The sequence below is a fragment of the Mixophyes fleayi genome, chromosome 4 (assembly GCF_038048845.1).
Source record: "Mixophyes fleayi isolate aMixFle1 chromosome 4, aMixFle1.hap1, whole genome shotgun sequence".
NCBI lineage: Eukaryota > Metazoa > Chordata > Amphibia > Anura > Limnodynastidae > Mixophyes > Mixophyes fleayi.
Genome location: NC_134405.1, coordinates 76,770,155 through 76,796,434, shown reverse-complemented (window position 1 = coordinate 76,796,434; position 26,280 = coordinate 76,770,155). Strand labels below are relative to the sequence as shown.

The following is a 26,280-nucleotide window of genomic DNA, read 5'->3' as shown; positions in this document are numbered from 1 at the left end:
TGTTCCTACATTATTATTAACCACAATGACACTAATTTCCAGTCAATTTTGACTACCTCACAGGTCACAATATTATTTACATTCACTTTCGGACAAAGACTGCAGCGAGCTGGCTGGATGCTAAGCGAGAAAGCAATGACACAAACACACGGCACTTAATAGCACATCTAAGAAACATTACCACACAGCAGTGGCAGAAGTGGTAGTGGTGCAAGATGGAATTGTCCTTGGGCCCTCCCACCAACTCTTATATAAGGATATTGAAAAGGACATGTATAGTTTAACAAAGCAAGCACTCCAACGACAAGGAGTGCCGCTTTTGTGGCTGAAGTGCTTGGTTTGTTTGGGTCCCCACAAAACAAGCTACCAATAGCTTAGCTGACTTAAGCCCAACAATGCTGTCAATTAACTCTATATTATTAAACCATGTCTGCTCGTGCTGCATCTTAAATCTCCTTCTCCTCTGTGAATACCTCCCTCTCATCCTTGAAGAACTGCCAAACTTATGTAGACACAGGAATGGATATTACAACTGGTGAAGCATTACATCTGCTTAAAACAGACTGTGACACAGAACATGCAGGCAGCATGGAATCCGTCATCTTGGAGTACGCTGCACTGAACAGAGATTCAAACCAATATATAGACGCAGTTGAGGAGACCGTACTTAAGTTAAAATGTAACCCACCGGCTGAGATCCCAGATTTAAGAGAGCTTGTACACGAGAGATACACTGCGCTTCAGAAGAATGATACAGAGGAGGCCCTGAGGAGACCTGAGAAAACAAATGGGTGTATCACGTGCTCCTGCAGACAAAGCTTTGGAAGATGAAGACGAGGAGATCGCCGTCACCCAGAGCACCCCTATAACGCAGTTGTAAATTGTGGACCCAGTGAAGAACAAAGTATGTGGTCACACGTACGAGAACGAAGCAATTGAAAGGATGATTGAAAGCAAACTTCAGAAGGGTAAATTTGACAGTTGTCCAACAATTGTCTGAATCACTCTGACATGAGTATATCAGATCTTGTTCCAGATAATGCACTAAAAAGAGCCATTGACATTCACAGCAAAAAGAAAGGTCATCACTGAGCTTAGAATCGGTCCCAATCCCAAAAAAATTTAAATATAGCTAGGTACCTTTGACGTAAAGTGCAGATTACAAACACTTTGTGCAATACTGATGAAACAACAGCAAAGTGGAAGGTTTGATTAATACATATACATGTCTATTTAGACATTCATGCTTATATTACTTCTGCAAGCAACGTTGTTCTTTGTTACTAAAACATCTAGGTAACGTTTGCACACAGCAGTAGCTGAAAGGAAAAGTGGTGCAAGATGGTATTGTCCTTGGGCCCTCCCACTCACCCTTATGTTGGATCTTAAAAAGGACATGCACACTTTAACCAAGCACTCCAGCGACAAGGAGTGCCACTTCTGTGGCTGAAGTGCTTGGTTTGTTTGGGGATCCACAAAATACCCTAACAATGACCTTAAGGCACCTAAGCTAACAATGCTGTTAATGAACTCTACTGTGGCAAGATGTTGTTGTCATCATCTTCAGCCTCATCCTCATCAGTGTGTACATCATCCTCACACATTATTAATTCATCTCCGCTGGAATCCACCATTATAGAAGTCTCTGTACTTTGATGTAATTGGCTGGAAAGGCCTTCCTCGTGGAAATTGTAGTTCATTTTGATGAATATCATCTTTTCCACATTTGGAGGAAGTAGCCTCCTACATCGATCGCTGACAAGGTTCTCGGCTGTGCTGAAAACTCTTTCCGAGTACACACTGGAGGATGGGCAGCTAAGGCAGTGCAAAGTGAGTTGGTACATGGGTCTCCAAATTCAGTTTTTTCCTCCCACTATGTAAAGGGACTGTCTGATGTCTCTATTTCGATGTTGTCATTAAAATAATCCTCCACGATCCTTTGGATGTTGATAGTAGGATCAGGTGGAGTTACGGCAGAGGTGTCACGTTTTTTGGTTAATTCTTTTAGACCAGACCAGATGTCAAAATGTTGTGCTGAGTCATTTGCATCATCCCTGGGTCTCTTGGGAAAACTAAGTTTAATCCTAGCAACATTTAACTGAGAAACTGGAGGAGACGCTGTCCTGTCACATAACAATTGAGCTGTCATCTTGTTCACTCGAGCTCCTTGCATCTCTTGAGATCTGGGTCTGTTGGAAACAAAGAAAAGACATAGCTCTTAAACCTAGGATCAAGCACAGTCGCCAAAATGTAGTGATCCGATTTCAAGATAACTCTTGGATCCTGGCGAAGCAAATAAAGTACTTGATCTACAAGACCGACATACTTGGCGTAATTGCTTTGTTTCATCTCCTCCTTCAGTTTCTCAAGCTACTTTTCCAAAAGTCTAATTAAGGGAATCATTTGACTCAAGCAAGCAGTGTATGAACTCACTTCACAGGTGACTACTTCAAATGGTTTCAGCACCTTGCGCAACACAGAAAATATTCTCCACTGCGCTTGAGTAAAATACATCCCCCCTCCTTTCCCAATGTCATGGCTTGTGGAATAAGCGTGGATGACTTTTCGCTGTTCCTCCATCCTCAGAAGCATATACAGGGTGGAATTCCACCTCATGCTTCAGTTGTTGGCAGGGCAAATTAAATTTCTCTTGTAGCTGCTGCAATCTCATACATGCTGTTGCCAAATACCAGAAATGTCCAAATATTTTACAGACAGCATCTCCTGCACGTCCCTGTAATTTTTTAAAAAGCTCTACACCATCAAGTTTATTGTGTGAGCAAAACAGGGAATGTGATGGAACTCACCCAGCTGTAATGCTCTCACAATATTGGTGGCGTTATCAGAAATGACATATCCTGAGGAGAGTTCAAGCGGGATAAGCCATGTTGCAAAGACATCCCTTAGATTTTGTAACAGATTGTCAGCTATATGCCTCTTAGTGAAGCCGGTGATACACAGAGTAGCCTGCCTCTTAAAAAAGGTGACGTACTTGGGTACATACTGCTGCTGTTCCTGCTGAAGGCAAATCACCAACCCAGTGGGCTGCCATAGTCATATAATCTTTAGTTTGCCCAGTTTCGCTTGTCCACATATCTGTCGTTAAGTGTCCAGTGGGCAAAATGGCATTTTGTAGCCAAATAATTAAATTTTTACGAACCATCTGGTGGAGGTTAGGAACAACTGTTCTAGTAAAATGGTGTCATGATGGAATTTGGTGACGGGGACACAAGGCCTCAATTAACTGTCTAAATCCTGCTGCATTGTGGATATTGGACGCAGATCTAATACTAGCATAGACGCCATAGTGTCTGTGATCCGCTTTGCGACTGGGTAACAGCTTTCATACTTGCTTTCTCTTGCAAAGGATTGTTTAACAGTTAATTGTTGTAAACTACTAGTAGTCTTCTTCTTGGTCTGCTTCTGGGATGAAGATCCACCCCCAGCAGCAGCAGCAGTGGGACTAACGCTCAAGAATTCTTCAGAGGAATCCTGGATAGTGGAGGATTCATCTAGCCTTAGCAACTTGGGTGCAGGACTAACTCCAATCGCTACTGAAGATAATATTGATGAGGAAGGTGTTATGGGTGTAAATTGCGGGTGCCTGGATCTAGCTGAGAGAAGGGACCTAACTGATGCTGGAGTGTTTGTTATTTTTTTAGCATAAGTTTCTAATTTTCCCAACAGCTTGCCATGAACTCGCTTCAAATGGTGTAACATGGATGAGGTTTCTAGATGGTTAAGGTCCATACCTCTGCCGACTGTGGCTTTACAAACGCTACAAATGGCTAGACAACTGTTGTCAGGATTTGGGTAAAAATAAGTCCACACATAAGAGGTGAATTTTTTGGTCTTATGCCCAGGCATGACAATGGCCTTCTTCTTACCACGTGCAAGAACGGCTTCCACTGCTGCAGGACTTACACAAACAACATCATCCTCTTTAGTGCTGTCATCAGCTACACAAATATCCTCCTCATCCTGTTGCAATTCCAAAGTGGCATCCTCAATTTGTGTATCACCGGCTACACTTGGGCTGCTCATCCACACATCTGCAGAAATGCTGACAGGAGACTTCTTTATGGCTAAAGTATCAGAAAGGTCAGGCTTACATATAACACTCGTAGATGGACTCTTCTCAGGGATTTGTGTAATTTCTGAATCTGAACATACATTTTCTTCTAATGCCTTACTGTTTTCTACCAGCTCGACTTCTACACATAAAAGTATTTGGGCACCACTTTTTGAGTCAGAATGACAAGGTCTTGCTTGTCAGTGACAGTTGCAGAACTAGCACTCAGAGAAAGGTGAAGGCCTGATTCTTTCCTTGCCACTGCGTGTGCAGAATGGCATGTTGGCAATTTTAATTTTTTCTCCAGTTAACCTTGCCTGAATCACAGGTCTTTTTTTCTTTACCAAGGTAAAAGGTGTTTTGTTACATTTTTGTTTCCCTGACTTAAAAACACTATGCACTTTAACATAGGCTTTAGCAGATGATGTAGAGGGATTACTATTATCATGACTGGTGCCAGCAGCTGCTTGGTGCTCCTGGTCTTCTGTGAATCTATTTTGATAACACAGTACAATGTGACTGCAGATTTTGAAGAACACCAACAGCCCTATTATTTCTATTTCAGCAATGACAATAAGCAATGGCACGTAGACTGTAGCCTGGCAACAACACTGGGACCTCTCCTGTTTCTGTGTGAGCTATAAATCAGTAGAATGTCACTAGAGACTTTTAGGAAAACCGCCACCCCTCCTGCCAAGAACTGTGCTACCCCTTCTGTGTCTCTGTGAAATGGTGCCGGATCTCCATGGAGAGCAGTACTTATAGAATCCAAAACTCACAAGATCCAATGACACAATGAAGTTTTGCCTTGTTTTCACTTCCGCAGGCGCGCAAAAGTACGCCGGCTCAGTAATCGGAGAAGTTCGGATAGGCTTGGTTCTCGGAGAACCAAGCCCGAGCATCTCTAGTTTGAAATGAAGTAAAGACGTTACAAAGTAAAGAGCGTACCTTCATAAGCCAAGTAGAGTATTTTAAATTCACCTGTCTTGTGGTCTGTACCAGTTTGCATCCAATCACTTGCCTAAGAACCAGTGACATCACTGAGGCACTGCTCACCTGGTATTCATGAGTCCTGATTTTTATATTCATGGTGTTTTTCTTTCCAGTTAATTGATAGGCCCACAAAATAGATGCCTCCACTGTGCTAAGGAGAGGCAAGTCTACACCAAATAATTGCTTCCGAGACCCATTAAGTATACAGAAAACTTAACATTCCACGCCTACACCATCGCAGCACTGGATTAAACATGTGGTTATCAGGTCACATTTACATTGAATTGTAAAGTAAAGTCTGTCCCAATAACAGCTATACACATATAGAACACTCACAGTATGTTGCTGTGATTTTAATGATTGGTTGCTGCTGAACATTTGGGAACACTTCTGCTTCATTCATAACCAGAATGTAGCACTGACCAAAGGCACGTCTTTTACCACAGTATGAGGAATTGTATCTCTCTGTGGCAGAGCTGAAACAAGGTGAATTTTAAATAAACAGAATTGTAGGTAAACTCCTCATAGGTCAGTATCAGCATGCTACCCTAGGCCCTTTGCTCGGCTCATTTCATAAGGAAGATGCATTGTTATATTATTGTCAGTGATGGGCTATGAGAAAATGGCGGTGCTCCCCCAACACAACAGAACACCACTGCCCGAACCTTAGCCAGGCCTACAACACTAGCACAGTTATCGCCATCTGCAATCTCATTACACACACATCAGACATTTGTTTATGAATAAAACTGTACTTTCCTCTGTACATTCAATCTGAGACGAATAGACCCCAATTCTAGGTAGAATTTGTTAATAAGTCTACAGCTGATGCAGAATATCCATTCTCCCTAACATACAGGTTTATCAGGCAGGCAGGGGACGTGATCTTCACTACCTACATTTAGAAGCCTTGGCTCATTACTTGGCACAGAGTTGTGTTTGTGCAAGAGGAAGGTAAGACCCCCTCCCCCTTCCATGGCTTTAGGGTAAGTCCCTCAGTGTGTGTGTACGGCTAGTTTACCCTGTCTGCTATTTTCCATTCATCCAGTCACATTGAAAGCAACTTATGGCTCAAAATTACACGTAATTGTTCCCAGGCATCTTTTCATGTTATTCCAAGATTTCTCTCCTTGTACGTATTCTAGATTTTCTCTACCTTCTGCCATCCGCCTAGTGGTGGAAAAAAGCAATGCAAGCTTCTTACATCCATGTGTTGCTACCAAGTAATGCTATTCTATGAGGTAAACAATTTTTTAAAAAGATTATTGGTGCCCTCATTCCATTGCAAAGTGGTGATAATCTATATATAATTCACCTGTCTGTAGCCATTATGACATCTTATGGACAAACGATTTAATATTGCACATAAAAGGCTCCCAGAATGTTCTATTTCATGTCTGTCTCCATTTGGTTTGAAGATAATTAATTAAGTAGTCAGCACATATCACCTTTACAGTCAAGTACTAATTTATTTTCAACATCAGATGATCAGACAAAATATTGCAAACTGTAAAGTTAAATTGAAATACAGTAAGGAATTTCTGAAAAATAAGCTTTAGTCAGACAAGGTTTGCAAAATTATATATTTTTTATATAGTGTACCCTGTTCCTGTACACAGCTGAGGCAGCCATGTTGTGGAATGAACAACTATTGATGAAAATGGGGCCTAAGATTTCAATAGGAACTGGTAACATCACTGAGGCCTGTGAATTTATAGGCAGTAAAGTCACAAGTCCATGGTGAACCAGTGACATCACTGAGGAATTGCCCGACCTTCATGAAGCAACTGTGAATTAATAAGCTATTATATAAAATGTTAACTCATTTAAAAAAAATTAAATATGCTTAATTTACTGAAAGAAAATAGAATTACATTAGCAGTTATGCCATAGCGAAGCAAGGGGGGTAAATTTATCAAGCTGTGAGTCTGAAAAAGTGGAGATGTCTATAGCAACCAATCAGATTCTAGTTATTCATTTAGTACATTCTACAAAATATCCAGAATCTGATTGCTATAAGCAACATCTCCACTTTTTCAAACCCGCAGCTTGATAAGTTTACCCCTAAGTCACTCCGCAATTCCCATCTTGAAAATGTCACAATGCTGTGAGCGCTGGATTGCAGACCAGCGAGAAGAGACTATTTCCCCACAGTCTCAGCATATTCCTGACTGCACAGAACATTTCCCCAGAATCTTTCCTGCCACTGCAATTGAACTTTTGCATACTAAACAAATCAACGGGCCCTGTAATGAAGATTATAATTATATAATAAAAATTATTTGTCCAAAACTCATTTAATTGTCCGTTTTCATATGCAAGTTGTAACTTATTTGTATGGACACATTTTATATTGTAGACTGTTATATGTTGTGCACTTATCTATGTCTGCGAAAAAGAAAGGATCTAAGCTAGTACCATACATTTCTCCTCTGCCGGTCCCAGGCCCACTATTTGCATTATTACCTACCTTTCTCCACTGGCTGATGCTGCACCCAGTGCGCTGGATTCCACAAGGCGTTTGTTGGAACACTGGGTTATATTTATCACCTCCACCACAGTGATTGGACAACATAAAAGGTATTTTTTTTTTTGCAGATTTTATTACTACAAGACAGAGGACAAGGCATATTGAGTATGACACAGGCCTATAGTGAAAGGCTGACCTGATATTTCCATCTCTCTCGCTCTTTCTTATCTGAAACTTACTACTACTTGAATATTTGTAGTTACAATATAATTGAACCTTATACAGTATCAGCTGCCTTAAGGGCATAACGTGCAAAATACATGGTACATTACTTCTCTATAAAAAAAAACAAAAACTAAAATTCAGCATATTCAAAGAAACATAATTTTTCTTAAAACAATATGAAACATTTTCTTCAACACATATGTTTTAAATATATATTACAGGGGTGTATCTACAAATCTGAAAATGAGACTTGTAATGGTTTATCACAATAAACCATCTGTCCACTCACAAATGTGGTCAGCTATTCACTGGAATTTCTGTACATTCAGCTTGGTCAGAAAACCTAGTAACACCCAACATTTAACTGGAACGCCATGTGTTATAATGCATGTACACCCTACATTTGAAATTAAGCCATATTACATTTATTAATATACTGATTAATCATTATCTATCATCCCCGGCATTGTCTGTATGCTGCAGCAGAGGCTCATCTACAAGACAGTGTCAAGGACTTGTGTAGGATGGAGTCTCTACATGCCCCTGCCTCTGACAACACAGCGCTTTACAAAGGAAGATATTTGGCAGGACTGAAAAAGAAAAAAAAAAGTAATACACAAAAAAAAATGACACGCTTCCTACGGGCCACAAAGATGAGCTTCCAGCAATCTGAAAGGAAGAGTACCTCTAGGGTCAATGAAATTGGGAGAATTCTAACTTGATTCCTCCAAACTGTACTTTTTGAGAATAAATGTTTTAGTGATGAGGATATGCCATACCGATTGCTAATATAATGTAAATTGACACATTCTCTTCCAGCTGAGGCTGCTAATGATGTATAAATGACACACATACAAGGATTGGTTTTGCAGTAGTGCACCTATTTAGGTGCACTTCCAGATGCACGCCTCTTTTCTGGTCTACGGAGACACCTACCCAAACCAGGTGCACAGCACTTATTAGGCTTTATTTACTTAGTACCATCATATTACACAGCCTTTACAGAGAATATTTAATCATGTACATGAGTCCCTTCCCCAGGGGAGCTTACAATCTATATTCCCTATGACATGAACACTAAGGGGTAAATGTATGAAAGTCCGGTTTCTGCAAGTCGCGGCAAACTTGCCTTTACAAGCCATCGCCGATTTAAATTTTAGCTGCAAAGTCGCCGATTTTCGGCAACTTGCAGAAATCGGACTTTCATACATTTACCCCTAGGACTAATTTCAGCAGAAGCCAATTAACCTACCAGTATGTTTTCGGAATGCTGGAGATAACCTGCACAAACATGGGGAGAACATCAAACTCTACACAGATAAGGTCATGGGGGCACATTTATCAAAACTCGCAGAATATGAAAAATAGTTTTCAATCCTTATCGCATTGATAAGGATTGAACTATTTCTCATATTTATTAAAAAAGCGTTCTGAAAAACTGCTGTTCCTGTGAAGTGGAAATCATACTTACCGCTGCCTCTTCAGTTCTGAAGCAGCAAGCGATGAATGGGGCTCCTCTTCTGACTTCAGTGCGCATGCGCCGAGTGAAACCCTTGGGCATGCGCACAGACATCTCTGCTCTCGCTCTGCAACTATAGTTGCAGAGAGTGAGCGGTGAGTGACAGGGAGGGATCATGTGATCCCTCCACACATGCGCAGTCCAGCTCTGCTCTTCGGAGCAGAGCTGACAGCACTGAAACTCATTAATGATAATGTACGCCAGCATCAGCTGACGAACATTATCATGTTCGAAATGTTAATTACATTCATTGTTAAATAGCGTTACTGAGCACTCCCCATACATTGTTATGGGGAGTGCTCAGTAAAACGATAGGAGATGCAAAGCAGCAGATATCTATGATATCTGCTGCGATGCTGCTATCATAAATAGCAAATTAGTGAACAGTTTTCAGGGATTTTACAGGGGGGAAACCTTTCACAAATAGGCCCCAGAGTTGGAATTGAACCCATAACTCCAGCGCTCTAAAGCAGCAATGCCAACCACTGTGCCACATTTTCTGTATCCAACACCAGCCATCGATGAATGCATGGAAAATTTTGCACCTTATTAAACACACTGGTATCTTGTCATTTTTGCCATGCACTTCTGTGCCTTCGTTATAACAGGTGACTGATGTCCACGAAAAGGATTTTGCAGCGTTTTTTTCAACTTACCAAAGTCAAGATTTGCATAGAGCGGAGAGTATCCAAAGCATCTCCCTTAAATTGGGGTTAGGGACGGTAAATAAGAGATACTCTAATCAACTTCAAAATCACTGTGGTGAGCCCTTCGTGTGTATTATTGTAATGTGTGAAAATAGAACTTTGCCTTTACTGACAGGTCAGCAAACTTAAACCGCATTTAAGAGAATGAAGCTTTTCACTCTGATGAGCACAAGCAAATACATTTTAACAAAATTAAAGATAAGGGGCTAGATTTACTAAGCTGTGGGTTTGAAAAAGTGGGGATGTTGCCTATAGCAACCAATCAGATTCTAGCTGTCATTTTGTAGAAGGTACTAAATAAATGAAAGCTAGAATCTGATTGGTTGCTATAGGCAACATTCTTACTATTTCAAACCCGCAGCTTAGTAAATCTAGCCCAAGGCCTCCTTTAGACTTGTGGCATCTTTATGCACATTTTCACGAGCAAATATGCGGTTCCACATATGTAGTTTGAGTTGAATGCATATTAAGATGCATGCAACTTAAAATCAGTGTACATATGCAACAGATCATAATCAACTGCAAAACTTGTACCAAGTTTATTAAACATTACTTATATAGCGCCTGCTTATTACACAGCTCTTTACAGAGAAGAGTATTTAATCATTTATAGCAGTCTCTGTTCCAGTGGAGCTCACAATCTATATTTCCTAGCACATGAATAGACGCACACAGGTTACTTAATTCCTGGTGAAATTAACCTACCAGTATATTTTTTGAGTACCGTATATGTTTTTGGACCCAAATTGTAAGAAGTAGCCGACATATTCCAAGGTCTGTGAAACGCGAAATAAGATGCATCTCAAAGTAATGTGAATAACGTGCACCTTCTACACACCCTTATTGTACAGCAATGTAAAGATAACACACATGATCAGACGCTAAGTACAGACACAAGCACAGTGCCTCAATTATACACCAAGCAGAGCCTTTATGCCATACAACTCTCAAATGTGCCATTCCTGCACAAAATAAGAGGTCAGAGAGGGTGGTATTACACACAGTACAATATGCCAGTGTGCCAGTAATCAGTGAATATGCAGAGATTAAACAATGACTATTTTAGCTACAAAACACTGGAGTAGCTTGTGCACCACCACCCTAAGCTTGAAGTCACACGCACAATCATGTGTTTTAGGTACATGACTCTATAGAACCACAACCTATGGGATATAGTGAGCTCAAGGTGGAAGCAAAGGAAGTACAGGAAAGAAAAACTGCATTCACACCCCACATCCTCCCAGACCCCTCATACTAATGACTCCTTGTGAGATATGGTTTCAAGGTAAAATAAGCTTCTGTTCATGGCTACTCTGTAAAGTCATTGGGTGAAAAGCGATTGCTTTCATTTCTCTGTATGCATTTATGTAGCTTTACCAGGAAAATGGCCCCTCTGTACAAGATAGGTGAACAGAAGGGGTCATTGTCACAGTTCAGGACTACGTGTCAAAGGGGGAACGTTGACTGCCAGGCTCAGGAGGTAGAGTAACCAATTCCTTACCCCACAACATGACATGTCTGCTTGAAGACATGCAGCTTTTATGGTTCATTCTGTGATCTCTGTGCTGTGTTCCCTCATTGCAGAGATTCAGCTTAGTAGTGGGGGGATTTTAGAACATTACGCTGTTTCAGCCTGAAGAGAAGCGTTTTCCTTTGTGAGAGGTAAACAGTTCTCCCTTGGGGTACTAGACTGAAGTTCGGATATTCCACCCAAAACTGAATTCTGAGTTTTGGGTGGAATTATCCTTTAGCGCTTGTTCACACCCATCTGTTTAAATTGCATTTTGCAGATGTTAAAAAAAAAAAAGCTGCATGAAAAGAGATTTAAAAATTAGACAGTCAATGCTTCGGTTCCCAACTGGGGCTCAATTACGTCAAAAGCGCAAGCGTAAAATGCGTGTCGTAGAAATAAAAGCACATTTACGTGTTTGAATTGCAATTATTTTATAGAGGTGCAATGTAAAATAAATACATCAGCCAGCCCTAGCCTGTTCCTCATGAGACAGTTCTCTTAGCCATTTTATTTTCGTCCTAAATACAGAAACTATGATGCAGATAGAACAGAATATTAAAGCAAAAGGTTCCTGCATATTAATGCCTTGAAAACCCAAAACCCAGCAGCCCCACCTAGTGTTAACATTTGAGAATACACATTTTCCCAGTTCTTTTAATAACAAGTCTCTGTGGTGGGTGTGCGACTAATTGGGAGTTATGACCTCTTTGGGAGAAAAGCCCAGAACAGAAGAGATGTGATCTCTGGACAATAAACATTTTGTTCCCTGCACTGTAAAACCAGTTGTCATCCCCTTATTACTAATACGAGGGGTCAGGCAGATGCAGACTTGTCCCAGACAATTACAGTCCATGATTCTCAGTGTAGTTACAGGAACTTCCTTTAATTTAAGTAAAACTCGCTGAAAAATAAAATGACATCTATTTCCACAACTGTTTTTTTTATTTCTTGATATAGCAACACTGAGTGCATTTGAGTTGTCACATTCATTGAGATTAAAGTGAAAACAAATTTCAAGTATAATTTAAATACAAGGTGCTTCTATAAAAATGATCCAATTCTTGTATAACTTATTATGAATAACTGTTACGTCTCACAGGAGACTCCTAATAGTCATTGTTATCGCAAGACGCGGAGTCTAACGGACCCCCCGGTCTTCACCAAGAACCGCCGCAAGGCGGGATGGGTTTTGCTGCTAGAGGCCCGCAGGTCGCAGCCCTTAGGTTATTTCCATGACGTAATAGGTGAGAGGCTGTAGATGAGTGATCCGGAGAGCAGATTCTATAGCGGTATAGTAGTGCAGTACGGCAGGATTGTTTAGCTGAGGTAGATCAGCAAATACAGAAGAATTTCGTCACGTCTCCGTGAAACACCGGGTCGGATACAGTGAAGAGATACCACATACATGAGTCACAGGGTCGGATACACTGATACTCAGACAGCGGAATGGTCAATGTTTTATGTGTATGGTGTAGGTTAGGGAATTTAGACTGTAAGCTCCAAAGGGGCAGGGACAGATGTGAATGAGTTCTCTGTACAGCGCTGCTTACGTCATAATTGCACTAGAAAAATTACATTTTATTGTAACATTTGTCTTTTTATTTCCGAACATTTCAAAATGCACTGTCAAACAGAAGCAAGATGTACTTATGCTATAAATATCTTTTAAGTGATCACAGGTCTTGATATGCTGGTTGACGTGAACTAAGGCAGTGGAAGTTTATTACAAACAAACAATATGATAGCAACGATGCATTCTGTTTTTACTCTCACAGTCTGTACCACAATTATAAATGAAGCTTATCCTGCAGATGAAAATCTGCTTCTATGGTGAAAGATAAGCTATCATCATTGGGGCAGAGGTATAAAGTAAATAGATAGTAAAATAAGTGTATTAAGAAAAATAAAAAAGCCCCCTTTCCTCCAACACAGGAGCGTGTATATGGAGAAGAAATAAAGTGTGACCGCTAACTGGTATCAGCAACACAAGCTCCACATCAACTCTCTCTGTAGCGCTAAAGATCAGCCGAGGAATAGAGGTAGCTGTCAATTGCTATGCGATTAGTACGCTGGACTCTCCTCCGGTCAGATACTCTACAGGGAGAATAGGAATTTTGTTTCGCACTAGAATTATACTACTGATTAGGTCATTATAACTAAACTCAGCCCCAATGGTGACAGATCATCCTTAAACATTAATACATTAGTTCATAAAACAGTGATATGAGCAGCTCCTCCTGGAACATTCATATGACAGTCCATCGGCATGCGGTGAGGGATCACCTCTTCAGGACCGGTTAAAGGAAGCAAGAAAGCTTCAAATTAGTTTTTCATTTCTAGATTTGATGATGTCTATGATTATCAAGTATATTTTTGGAGGAGTCTTTTTAAAAGTACATTATTCAGAACAGAATTAACCTATCATCTGATAACCATACATTCACCTCTATGCTGACAAAGAGTGAGTTAAAGGTCTGGCAGAACTTCCTCTGCAGTGTCCTTAGGTCCCGGTACCCTCTCTATGTCAGTGCTCTTGTACAGACAGGCTGCCCAACTGCTCCTTTGTGCTAGTTACACTTGGGTCTCCTTTTATCGGCTTGGAGTAATCCCTCTCACCGAAAATGGTGCTACCAACACGGACACTGGTGGCACCCACCTCAATCTGGAGAGAGAAGAGAGAGAAGAGAGAGAAAGAACAATTAAAACGGTTGCCAGAGGCCATACCTGAAACCAATTGCTCAAAGTTAGTACTTGTACTATGTATGAAAGTGTAGCTGGTGGTAGGGATAGATGTCCTATTGCTATAGTATAATCATCAATCCAATTAACAGCAGCCCAGGCTAAAATACTTTGATATTTCAGTCTCTGTCATTGGGTGTGCGACTAATTGGGAGTTATGACCTCTCTATATGAAAAGCCCAGAAGAGAAGAGAGGTGATTTCTGAGAGGGAGAGGTAAAGGTTACCTCTACATAAAAAAATGTATAAATAAAACACTTACCTCCCATGGTTCTATGGTGAGTGTGTCACCAATGGATGCCATGCTTATTATGTAGGACACCAGTGGGACATAAATAAAACTTCACTACGGCATGTCCTGTCATTCTATCCATGTCGTCTTTACACAGCAGTAGCCAAAGTAAATAGAATGCCAGGGAATACCGCATGGTAACCAGACATTCCGTCAGCCATGACAGACCCATCGTAGAGAAGGGGAGGAAGAATACTGCGGTGCACAGGAGACTGGGAGGTATGTACTTTTATTTGTTTGCACCCACAGCTGCCTTCCGCACACACTAAATAATTAGATATACTTTTTTAGATGCCATTGCAGCAGTCAGTTAATAAAATGTATTGCATCAAATTACAGAGCTTCTTCACCACGGTAAAAGGTGTTTTTTTCCCTGGCTTAAAAAGACTGTACTTTTACATAGTCTTTACCAGATGACGTACAGGGATTACGATCATCAGGACTGGTGGCAGCAGCTGCTTGCTGCTCCTGCAGAAAATTAAATGTCTAATGAACCAGAGTAAATCCTATGACTAGAACACACCTGAGATGCTGCCAAATTTATCATACTATAAACACTTATTACATAGGATTATGTATTGATTTCGCAGCACTCCAAACATCAAGTATACAGTGACTTGTACAGTCTTCACTACTGTAAATATCGATAATACCCCAAAATAACCACTTTGAGAACAACTTGGCCAAAAAAGTGCATTATGGAACAGCCACCTACTACGTCGACAATCAAAAAGCATTTAAATGACAGTGAACACTAGTATTTCTACATCTACAATGGGCAACACAGTATATGTTTATGTAACAAAGAACCTGTGATCTAATGTGACCTATGTAGTATAAAGTATTGGGGATCTCAAGTATTGTATATACTCACAGCGTGCTCAAAGTCTGAGGACATTCCCATGCTCAGCTCCACTGCGTCCAATGGAAGTCCCAGCGACTCACACACTTCTTCACGCTGTTTCAGCAGCAACTGTACAGGAGAGCAGTAACATAACTGGTCACAATGAGAGGACAATGGCTTGTCCACAGCATAAACTATGCTGCTGCAACTAGATCATCTCTCTTCATCAGTCCTACAAAATGCAGCAACCTAATTCCCTTAACCCAATGACTTGGTCACTTCCTGCAGGCAACATAACCCTAGAATGGAATATGCAGGCTGGAGTCTTATAAATCAGAGACAGAGCCAAGGAATGGGTATTATAGGCTTAGGCTCTGTTTGCTACTGTCAGGACATTTATCAGAGTACATATGTGTGTAAAGGTCACAAGGCACAAAGCAGAAATCTAAAGCATCAACAATATATAGTCACAAAATTCAGTTTACAGAACGTTAATCCGCAACCGAGATACCTGAAAGTCAGGGTTGGGGCCTTGTGCGATGTCATAGCCAAAGCTTCCTATGGTCATCAGTCCCACAAACTCCAAACCTAGACACTTCTCCTTGATATGTTTTACTAGCCCAACAGTGTCTGATGGAGAAAGGCCATGTTTATCTGGAAAAAAGGTTAGGAAGTGTCATCAAACATTCACAAGTTTAGCAAACTAACCCAAACACACACAAAAACAATATCAGTTAAAGGAAATTGCAAGTACTAATCTTGGAGGGCAATTACTTTCTTCACTGCTGGAGTTGACTTGGACCATGATCTTCAGTTTCTCCACTGATCCCTTCTTCTGCCAGGAGGCATTGACCTTCTCAGCAAGCTTCACAGAATCTAAGGTCTCCAAAATGTGAAGGTTTGGAACAGCTGGGAGAAGAGAAAGAGTTAAAAACATTGAAAGGTGGGGTGTAAATAAGTTGTCGCCCTCATCAATGGAATCACAGGTACAAAGGAACAGAAATGCAGTAAGAAGCCAGGAGTCATGTTTCAGTGTAAACTCTTACATTGCACTTGTGTCCTCTTCACAATGAAGGAAGTAATGTTGTTGTCAGAATCATGACAAATAAATAAAATACAAAAACATGAAATAGAACGTATTGATGGTACTGCCCAAATGAGCTTACAATGTAAGAGTTGGGGAGGGGTAGGCAGGGGGGCGAGTGAAGAGAGACACTTGATACATAAGTGAGTGGAATAGCAATTGTAGCTGTAGGCAGAAGCATTAACAGACACCAATATTAAAGTAGCCACTGGCGACAGGTATTTCTGTGCGGTGGTATGGTTGGAATAAGAAGTGACATGAAATTGAATTGGTGGAGATATGAAACGGAAAGCTGTGATAGCAGCTACTGACCACCAAGTAGGCCAGGAAGATCACCAAAACAGTGGCGGAGCCGCTGATTGGTGATCGGCTCATCAGAATGCCCAGAGAACGGGGTACAGTGCTAATTAATATTCATGAGGACTATTATATTCAATTACACTGCTACTAAAGTACTAATATTTATGAACTGTGACTAATATTCACGAGGCACCGTTTTCTAACATATTGATAGGCCGCAGCCTATGTTGGTCCAGCCCACCAAACCGTTGCTTCCACGGTCAGTAGACAACAAGTGCACTTTAAGCTCATTTAATTTAATAAAATGTCTACAAGTGAATAAAATTATTTCAGAAAGTGCAGCCAGAACAATTAAGACACTGTGTATGTGAAAACAAAAAAAATAATAAAAAAATAGTCACATCCCTCCCCTCATAGGTTGTTACATACTTTAAAAATGGAGCTCAGGAAGGTTTTAAATGCGACACCCTGAGGTACACTTGTTGCTACACAGGCTAAGGAAGTACCTACAGGAGATGCCTTGACGATGGCAGGTGAATTTACCCCAATATAGCTATATGGTGGACAATTCTCCTACTTAAGTATACGAATGCGGACACAGTGATTTAATACTGCTTGTTTCATGGAATCAACCAATATCAACAGCTGCATATATTTAATCTCTTACCAACTATTTTGTTGATGTGGTTTTTCTGTAGATGTCCAATGAAATGCCATTTAATCTCTGGACAGGTTGACAAAATCTATAAAGCACAATGTATAAGGAATCACAACATGTATTAATAACGGACAATTGCAGAAAACACGGATGTCTCATTTTATAAAACCAGCTATAACAAGGTAATAATGACGCATCTGTTACAAGGCATGATCACATTATCCAGCAAGTTACTATTGGGTTCTAATGTTGGCAATAACACACACAGCCCACCCCAGGGCACTGGACCCAAGAGGCAGGATCACTGTCTGATGATGGGATACGTGAATTCCTTCCAGCTTCACTGTGGACTGTGATTGGAACATGATGTATACCAGATAATGATCAGATAATTAGCGGGCATCATGCTCATTATAGAGCCACACACATGGCCATATCAGGAGGACTGCCTGACATCACTGGTGATATTGCAGAATGTGTGACTAGAATTATATACCGCTACTGTGGATTTGGAAAAATAAAAGTGCAATTTAAAATATTTTTTTTTCTCTCAGTGGTAAAGATCGGTGAAACCAATGTCTATTTTCCAAAATATCACTAAAGAAGTAAAGTCCAGAGAAGTCAAATATAAAAACAAGTAGGAACAGAGTGGAGCCATCTCACGGTTATTTAGTTTAAATAAAATCTTGCTGCACATATGAAACGGATTACTTTATTTACTTAACATATTCATTTTATAATAGGTCTATGTATATAATATTTGTACAATTGACATGTTCTCACTAAAGAGCTTCACTTACCTCTTCCTGATAAAAACCCCTCCCCTGTCCTCCCCTCACGGTCAAACCAGCCTCAAACACCAATGATGCAGCCGATGTCCTGGAGGCTGCCTCCTGAGGCTCAAGTAATGACATGGCCGTAACATGACCGTAAGGGGCTAGTGTCGAAAAACAGTATGTCAGTTTGCGTCTGTGGGGTATATTTAATAAACTGCAGGTTTGAAAAAGTGGAGATGTTGCCTATAGCTTCTTTCAGATTCTAGTTATTTTGTAGAATGTACTAAATAAATGACAGCTAGAATCCGATTGGTTGCTATAGGCAACATTTTCACTTTTTCAAACCCGCAGTTTAGTGAATATACTCCTGTGTATCAATCTATGTCATTGCCAGTATGTGCCAAAGAGCATTTAAATATAATTCCGTTACGGTTAGTCTCTGTCAGTATGGAACTGTGTGTTACATTTTTTTTTTTTGTTTGTTTTAATTATTTTTCGTTAAACACAGATAAGGAATAATATACCCCAACTTGTAAATTACTGTGGATATTAGAAGTTACCACTGAGTTCCATGTCCTGTCAGTGGCAGTATGCTTGTATATGGTCAGGGATCTCCTTTGGTGCCTACATTACCCCATATATTTTTAATATCTGCATTTAGGAGATAGTGAATAATGTCAATAAAACAAGCGGTAGATAATCCAGATAGCAATGTCAGAACAAGAAGCTTCTACTGCTCAGATTTAACTAGACAAAGTGAAAAACTGCAATATCTCCACACATAACACATTCTAGTTAGAAAGATTTGAGTTTTTACAAGATTTAACAAAAAAACAAAACAGTTTGGATTATAAGCAGCAATATAAATAGAATTGAAGCATCTCTGCAAAATATGGTGCTCGGGTGAGTCCTGGAGAGATACAGAAGAGGCCCCAGCCCATTTGTTTCTATTCCTTAATATTGCTACACAGACAATTAATTACACTCATTATAGCAGTGTTATTAAAGGGAATCACAGAACACTAAGCATAAACAAATACATTTAAAAATAAAAATGACCATGCAATAGATTTATGAAAATATCTTACCTTAGTGTCTGAGGCCTTTTCAACTAATTCTTGAACCTAAAAACAATGGTAAAATTGAACATTATTATAATTACATTAAACTAGTGCAAAGATTGTTATTTTTGCACGGTAGAATTAAAAACATCCAACACTTAAGCATATAATGACAAGTTTTAACGTGAAAACCTGGAAATTTTAACATTCTATTTTTTGTTGTGTAAAGTTAAACAGAACTGATCTCCACAAATAAAATATACAAAAATATTTTTATGAAATGATGTGTTGTTTTGAAATAGATAATCATTTCTCTTAAAGAGGTTTCCACCTCCTGTCAAACTGAATTTATTAAGTGTAAATGTTATTTGGTAACTTCAATGAAATACACGGCTTCCTTGGAATCCTTTTGTTAAGTGAAGCCATTTTAGCTGAGGGCACTTAAAATGCATGGATTATGTTTTTCAGGTCCTTACCCATTAGGGGTTAAAGTTGTTTTAGTCCCAGCCAATAGAATCCATGGGGAGTGGTTTCAGTCACCTCATTAGAAACTCCCATGGGCTTCTAGACCTTTCCTTCCTGTGATTTCACTGATGCCTCCCTCCCGCCCAGCTAGTTATTGTTTGATTTAACAATCTTTTTTACAGAGGAGGCGCAGTTGGTGGGAGAGCAGTGCAGTCAATGACTAGTCACAACGGTGGTTAGGATATTTGGCCGCACGTCACTGCCCCTTTCAAGTAACATTACTCTTGATCCTTCTGAGTGGAGGATCCCTTGGCGTGCTTTGCGTGGCCGTCAATGTTGAGTTCAGAGGGGAGCAGTCATGCTGACGCCTGTTTAACACCGGCCAATGTTAAGGGAGTATTCCTTGGTTTAGTTTGAATGCCATTTGGGCATTGCAGTATTTGGTTAGATGATTAGTTGTTTAGTTGACTGCAGTTTGCTCTCGCCACCACCAGGTGACTTTCATTTAATTGGTTTATGATTAATAAAAACTGCGACCTTTTGCCAAAGTAGCTATACGTGTCTGTGTCTTTATTTCATTAGATTAAGTAACACTTTTAAAGTACAAAGGTTGGTAAGGTGCGTGAAGGAAAAGGACATTAGCCATATGCGTTTTATGTGCTTTTCTACAATGACTTCATATATTTTAAGCAGAGTTGGTATTTTCATTACTCTTGGATACAACACAAAACTACTCTGTGGATACAACTGAAGCCAAACAACAAACTGAGCTGTGCAATATCCAAGGGCTACACATACTCAATTTTACCTTGATGTCAGAAAAAATGTTGTTGAAAAACAAAATAAACTAGAAAAATAAGGGAATGCATAAAGTATAAACTGTAACTGATATATTAAAGCGATCTTAAGGAGACAAAATCCTTCAACATTAGCAGACTGTTAATGAAGGGGTTTAATAGGGAAATAGATACTCTACACAGGTCCATCATACTAATAAGGGCTCTTCACATGGGCTTAGTGTGTAACATGGAGCATCATAACACACTAAGGGTAGATTTATCAAAAAAAAGAAAAAAAAGAAAAGAAAAGAGATGTTAGCAACCAATCAGATTCTAGCTATTATTTATCTAGTACATTAGAGAAAATAATAGCTAGAATCTGATTGGTTGATATGGGCAACACATCTAATTTTCCTTTTTAGAAGATTTGATCAATCTACCACTAAATGTAATCTAAAGTAAGTTGTTGTTAAGAAATAGAATCACAAAACATGTAAATGCAATGAAATTATATTATAATGAGTTCTTGGAACCTTTGCCTTCTCTCACACTGCCCCAGATAGGAAAAAGATGTGTATCCCCCAGGAACGACCCCCAATTGAAGCCAAAATGAGGGGCAGTAGGAGGGGGATAACATATCTTACAGTACTGTTGCAAGATCTAACCAATAAGCAAAACTGCAGACTTGTAAAACTTACATAGTTCTCCCCAAAATACCGCTGACCATGGCTGTAGGCCTCAATCACCATATCTACTGGTTTTGTTTTACTAACAGCCACCAGTCTGGGCTGAACAGCAGGGAGATTCTGAAAAGACAATCATGATAACAGAGCATTATAATGTGTGCAAACAATCACAAATAGAAAAGATCTCTGGAATATGGTGGTAAATGACAAATGATAAAGAATCATCGCACCAAAAACAAGGTTGTTTTGAGGATCTACTGGACCCATTGAGCTTAGCTCACATTGTTGTTTCTCTGTTCAGCTGCTAGGCCCACTGAGCTCAAGTGTCAGTATGTCAGACCTCGAGTCCAAGAGGCAGAGGTTGCCTAAACCATTATCCCAGATAGGGAAAGGAGCCGTCACCGTTTCCACGGTCTTGGACTATCTGGCTCAATTGTTTCTCCCCCCAACTACTAATCAACAACCTTCACATTGCTACACCAAACACCTACTGAATTTACATTCTCTATTTCTCCACACTTATCTATAAACTCTTCCTCTTCCTCCTTCTTCACCATTATATTTCACCTCATTACTTTTCTCCTCACTTGTCTGCACCAATAAAATGTTCTGCTCCCTGCATCCAACGCTACTCACAACCTACCTAAGCAGATACAAACACAAATCATCCCCCATGCCCTGTTTCTCGCCCTGCTCCTTCACATGGCTACTGGTACAATTCCTCCAACCATATCCATATCGTTCCACCACCCTACTGCCCCTTTTCTGTATACTCTGTAAGATGCGGTGGATTCAAGTTTGTAACAAACTTGAATCCACCCTTGACCTACTCATTTCAAAATCCTTTTCCACTGCAGAAATCCAGTTTACCTCTTCTGACACTACTGGCTATATTTACTAAACTGAAAAAGTGGAGATGTTGCCTATAGCAACCAATCAGATTCTAGCTGTCATTTTGTAGAATGTACTAAATAAATGATAGCCAGAATCTGATTGGTTGCTATAGGCAACATCTCCACTTTTTCAAACCTGCAGTTTAGTAACTATACCCCTATGTCCCCAACAGCTCTCTCCTGATTCTCCCTCAGCCACACTGCCATACCCAGAGACAGACAATGTGGTGCTGTAGGTACTTCATGCACGCTGTCCCCCCCACACTGTCCCCTGGTGCCCTCTGGCTCCTTCTCTTTGAGTTACACACCATCCATTTTCCCTGCTTCACCTTCATGGTGCTGGCCCCAGTCCAATTTTCTTATTCCTTTACATTTTTACAGCATGGCTCATTTATTTACGATCATTTGACCTACTTATTCTCATACTAGGTCATTTCAACATTCCCACTGATAATCCCACTACTTCTGCAATCACAAAACATATTTTGCTGGCTACCTCCTTTCGGCTCTTCCAGTGGTCTTCATCTCCCACCCACTGTGATAGACATTACCTTGACCTCAACTTTGTCTGCTTCTGCTCCATCTCTAGTTTCTCCATCATGGCCTTCGTACTCTCTGAAAATAATCTCCTTTCCTTCAGCCTCACCTTACCTCATGAGTTCCCCCTACATCCAAATCTATGCGCACATAGTGACATTTAAAATTCTCTTGACACTCTATACACTTCTACTCCTCTCTCCTATAACTACTCTGTCCTGCCCTAATATGGCTGTGTCTTTCTATAACAGCAACTCATTTCAGCCCTAGAAAACGAAGCTCCAGCCACCACATACATCTCTTCCGGCATTCGAAACCTAAACCATGGCAAACCAAACAGACCAGCTACCTTCCGAAGTACTCCCGCACTGCTGAGCTCCACTGAAGGGAAATCTAGTCGCAATACCGCCTTGCTTCACAATATATTATTTTTTGCTTCTTACAAAACTGACCATGACTTTGCCGTTCAACAAGATACCCTCATATTAGACCCTGCATGCCCCCACTAACCTTCTCCTACATTCCACAATCCACCCTTAGCTCATTCTCCCTTGTACCTGAATACAAAGTCCCTGCACTCATCTCATTAAATCACTCTACAACCTGCCCTATTAAACCTATTCCCTCTAACACCTTTCCACTCACTCTCCTCCACTATATGCCTGTCTCTAGCTCAGCTATTTAATCTGTATCTCTTCACTGGTACATTCCTAACCTCCCTTAAATATGTGTTCATCTCAAGTACCTCCCTATTTCTTTCCTCCCCACTGCCTCCAAACTATTTGAGCAACTTGTGTACAACGGCCAACCTCGCCTTCTCGCCTCTTAATCCATTCTCCCCTCTCTGCAATCAGCTTTCTGCCCAAACATTCCACTGAGACTGTTCTCGCATAAGTGTTCAACAACTTACAGCAAAGTCTAAGGGCTAGATTTACTAAGCTGCAGTTTTTAAAAAGTGGAGATGTTGCCTATAGCAACCAATCAGATTCTTGCTGTCATTTATTTAGTACATTCTACAAAATGACAGCTAGAATCTGATAGGTTGCTATAGGCAACATCTCCACTTTTTCAAACCCACAGTTTAGTAAATACACCCCTAAGGGTCACTTCTCTACATTCATCCTCCTGGACCATTCTGTTGTTTGTACACAGTTGATCACCAACATTACCTAAAGTTCAACATATCCAAAACAGAGCTCTCCACTCAAATCCCATCGACAACAGCAAAACAATTTCCTGCTACCTTGGTGTCAACCTTTGACTCCACCCTCTGCGTTACTTATTACAACTACTCTCTCTCACAGTCCTGTCACCATCACTTTGCTAGAATACATCCTTTTCTTCCACAAGATGCAACCAAAGCGCTTATCGTTTCTCTAACTATATCCTGTCTTAACTACTGCAACCTCCTCCTATCTGGCATCCCTCTCGCCCATCTGGGTCCACTTCAATCCATCCTAAATGCTGTAGCAAGACTGACCTTCCTATCACACTGCTGCACAATCGCCGAACCACTCTGCACTGGCTCTCCATATCCTCCAGAGTCCAATTCAAATGAATCATCCTCAGCTACAGAATCCGCAACAAAACCACCACTTCATACATCTCAAAACGCTCTCCTTTATGCCATGTTAGACCTCTTATCTGCAAACCACCTCTAACTCATGCCAACAAGACTTCAACCACACCCTTGTCTCAGCTTTGTCCCTTTTCCCACTAGACTGTAACCTACTTTTTTTTTTCCGTCTTTTGAGGTGGCCCTGATCTGGCAGAAACCATTACTTTCAATAAGATGTCTTTTGCATCAACCAGGGAGATATGATAAAATAAAGTGCATTGTATCTTTGCATTTCCTTCTAGTTCATATATTATCTCCATAGATTCGAATAGGCAACCTGATACACTTAAGAGGCTGCATGGGTGGCCCTACCTTTCGGAAGGGCCACATATCAATTGTAATCTCAGTAATATATTTAAACAATAAATTGAATCAAAGAAAGAAAGAGACTGAACAAGCTATAACAACCATCTGACAACAAAGCAGGAAGAAGCTGGGGTCGGCAGTGTGGGCTCCAAGAGCCACCTGTTGCCCATCACTGCCATAGACCTGCTCAGAAATAAGAGATAAATAGAAGGAACTATTAACATTATCTAGTAAAACTATTTGTCCTCACAGCTTGTTATTCCCATAGTCGACTAGCAAGTCCTAAATGTATAATCTATATTTAATATAGACAATAAAGAGCTGAAGTAGGACTAGCACAGTGGGTCATATTTATCATCTGAAAATTAGTGTATTCGTTTGTAGTACGTTTGCAAGAAAGGCTCATGGAGATAGATAAGTGACCCACATTTTAGCTCAAGATCCTAAATTAACAACCCTAATGTATACAAAAGGAGATATCAGTCATAGACTAAATGATAAAACCATCATGCTACTATGGCACTGCAGCCCTATATGTAAGGGGCATGACACGAAGGAAGGGATAGGACGTCCATAACACTAAAATATATATATATATATATATATATATACTGTGCACATCTTGAGCTGCTATCACCCGGGCTCACCTCACCTTGGGTCTCCTGGCCGCAGCATGTTCCACTTTCTCCCGCACTGACAGAAGAGCTTTCCCTATCTCCTCTGACATGCCTGCCCTCCACATTACGCTCCCTGACTTCAGTTTTGCTATTGCCACAGCGCAGCACCCAGCGTGCAACCAATCAGGTAAGGAGCCTTCAATCTTCAGCCAATCAGAGCTTTCGAGTGGGGAGAGAGGAGGCGGGAATATAATGACAGCTGGAGGTGGCAAGCGGCCATGTTGAGAAGGTCAGAGAACACACAGCACTGTCATACATACATACACAAGGCGAATAATAACAAACAGTTGCATCGTGACTGTTTCTGCGTCTCTGCAGGAATTACTTTAGGATACAGAATAGAGTCTATATTGTCTGTACAATTCGTGTTAGATCTTTCAATTGCTAAATTCCCTCAAAACAGATATTAGAGATACATTTGCTGGCATTCTCTTAGAGATCTCTTGACACATAGAGCTGACTAAAGTTTTTGTTTTTTCAATATGCAAAAATAGCAACATTTCATTGGATATTCCCATCTGCCCTCTTTCCTTTCAAGCTGAATTGTTATTATATAAATTGCAGTGTTTCTGGTTGATGTCAAAGTTGTCTACTCATCTTCTTTCTCCTATATTGTATCTCAACGTGTTTAGGCAGTCCTGATTTAGAGTTGAACACAAAAATGTGCCTGCACTTTTGTTTCCATGTCTGTATTTTGAGTTACATTCATTTTAAGATAAATGCAACCTTCAAATGTAGCATTTAGATGCTTTAAGAGCAAATATAACACAATCATTAACTTGCAGCTGGTTTATGTAGGTGCAAATATTACATCTTCTTATTAACATATTTCCAGATCTATGCAAATCAAAATAATATACAACTTAAAGACGTGCTTAATTTGCATCTTTAAGTCGTGCTATACTGCACATATTTCTGAATGCCTTAAATAGCACAGAGGTCCGGATATGCATGATATGGGCAACTCTTAATGTGGATGCAAGCATACTTTTCTACTCTCCTAGAATGTCCAGGAGACTCCTGAAATTCGGGTAGTTCTCCCATTGCCTGGGAATACAGTCCTTTCT

At 40.3% G+C, this 26,280-nt stretch overlaps 1 protein-coding gene across 2 annotated transcripts; it reads right to left on the bottom strand.

Moving 5' to 3' along the window:
• Window positions 1-13,075: 13,075 nt before the first annotated feature.
• On the bottom strand, window positions 13,076-25,315 carry PLPBP (pyridoxal phosphate binding protein). 2 transcript variants are annotated; one of them, XM_075207479.1, is made up of 8 exons: window positions 25,189-25,315; window positions 21,195-21,302; window positions 19,280-19,315; window positions 17,425-17,500; window positions 16,148-16,282; window positions 15,885-16,027; window positions 15,404-15,502; window positions 13,076-14,161 (listed from the first exon to the last, which is right to left on the bottom strand). In XM_075207479.1, the coding sequence occupies exons 1-8, from the start codon at window positions 25,276-25,278 to the stop codon at window positions 14,024-14,026; spliced, it is 825 nt and encodes a 274-aa protein (XP_075063580.1). In that variant the 5' UTR covers window positions 25,279-25,315; the 3' UTR covers window positions 13,076-14,023. The 2 variants fall into 2 exon arrangements, with proteins under 2 accessions (XP_075063580.1, XP_075063582.1); XM_075207481.1 differs by having other exon boundaries at window positions 25,184-25,266.
• Window positions 25,316-26,280: the final 965 nt, after the last annotated feature.